Source organism: Monoraphidium neglectum, assembly GCF_000611645.1.
Source record: "Monoraphidium neglectum strain SAG 48.87 unplaced genomic scaffold scaffold04470, whole genome shotgun sequence".
In the NCBI taxonomy this organism is placed as follows: Eukaryota; Viridiplantae; Chlorophyta; class Chlorophyceae; order Sphaeropleales; family Selenastraceae; genus Monoraphidium; species Monoraphidium neglectum.
The window spans coordinates 2200-3771 of record NW_014009159.1 but is presented as its reverse complement, the minus strand read 5'-3'; the positions used below and the strand labels follow the sequence as shown (position 1 = coordinate 3771).

General features: G+C 60.9%; 1 protein-coding gene across 1 annotated transcript; it reads left to right on the top strand.

Annotated features, from left to right (window-relative positions):
- Positions 1-793: 793 nt before the first annotated feature.
- On the top strand, positions 794-1166 carry MNEG_14417 (hypothetical protein; the record flags this gene model as incomplete). The annotated part of the gene is made up of 1 exon (XM_014037111.1): positions 794-1166. A coding segment is annotated over one exon (373 nt), but the record flags the coding sequence as incomplete, so codon positions are not given.
- Positions 1167-1572: the final 406 nt, after the last annotated feature.

The following is a 1572-nucleotide window of genomic DNA, read 5'->3' as shown; positions in this document are numbered from 1 at the left end:
TGCTGACAAACGCGCGCGCTGCAGTGAAGCACCACTGTGGCAGTAGTGCCAAACTCCACCCGACGCACGATTCGGCAAAAACTGCACTGCTGCGTGAAGATGCACTGCGTATTGGTAGTTTATCACTGCCAAGCGCCCAGGTATGGGGTGCCTAGCCTACTCCTACTCACCTACTCCTGGGCTGGCGGGGTCCGGGCGCGTCGTGGCTGTGCAAATGACCATCAAACATGTAAACGTGTAATAATTCGGGCTTCGCGGTGCGATTGACAGCTGCAGACCGAGCGTCACTGTCGGGCCCCGCACCTGGACAGGCTGCTGTCAAACACTGCCTTAAAATGTCTGAACGCGTGTATACATGATCAGAAACATATATTTGGGTCTTACGACCATCGGTTCTCGCTGTCTCGCTCCAGAGCCCTGCCTGCTTCCTGCTTGCACAGCAGCTGCTGGCGCTCCTGCTGCATCCACCCCAGCCTTGTAGAAAGAGCTCATCGTCTGGCAGGCGAAGAGGTGATGAGTATTCTGTTTTGTTGTGTGTCCTTTTGGGGGGCGTGGGTGCCAATACGACACTGGGGTCCACATGGGTGGAGACGCGCTGCCGCAGAGAGCTGTGGCCAGCCCACATGTCCTACCCAGGTCATGGCCGCGGCCGATGCGGCATCTACGCTGCCCTGCAGAAGTTTTGCGGCTCGTCCGTGCTGAATCGTGACATGTACTCAGAGGCCCCCTTTGCTGCTCATGATCCTCTTCTTCTTTCCTCCGAAATAATGTCGCCTCAGCAGGTGCGGCCAGCATGGCCGCCGCATCCGGCCTGATGGACCTGGGGCAGCTGCTGACATCAGTGGACGCGCCCAGCATCCAGTTGTGCGGCAATGACGCATTTGCCCTGCTTATCACCCGCGACACACTGGCGCACATGCTGGACCCAAAGCAGGTGCCGGGTTGGTGGACCCCGCCTGGCGGCATTATGGCAGCACCACCGGCAGGTGACGCGGGCGGCGCGGCCGCCCCTGCGGACAGGGCGGCCTGCTTCGAGAGCCCGCTGCCCCACGCGGCGGCACGCCGCGCGTTGCCCGCCCCCAAGCAGCCAAACACTTGGCTGTTTTGTGACGACAGCACAGCAAACGTCGGCTCCCTGATCACCCAAGTCCTGCAAACCTCAGCCGGTGGGAAGGTGGTACCAGCATTGTTTGACCCCAGAGGGATGTGGCGGAAGTGCGGCAAGACGTGTCCCTGGGACCCGCGGAAGGACGGTGCCACGCCCACGCCCCCCGAGCCGCTTCAAGGTGTGGTGCGCTGCAGGGCCTCGGGTTCTTGGGTGGGCAGCGCAAGGCTTTGCAGCGTTGCAGGGGATTGATGCATACTCTGATCACTTCAAGGCTTTTATGTGGTATTCACGCGGCTGGCCGCTGTCCCGATCCGAGTCACCCGCGGGTAGCGGCCGTGGGCCACTGCCGCCCCCGATCGCGAAAAAGTAAAAGGTATGTATTTTGCAAGTCATTGAGCGTACGCGCAGGCTCCTGTGCAGCTGCCAACCCAGGAGTAGGTGAGTAGGAGTAGGCTTGGCTAGGC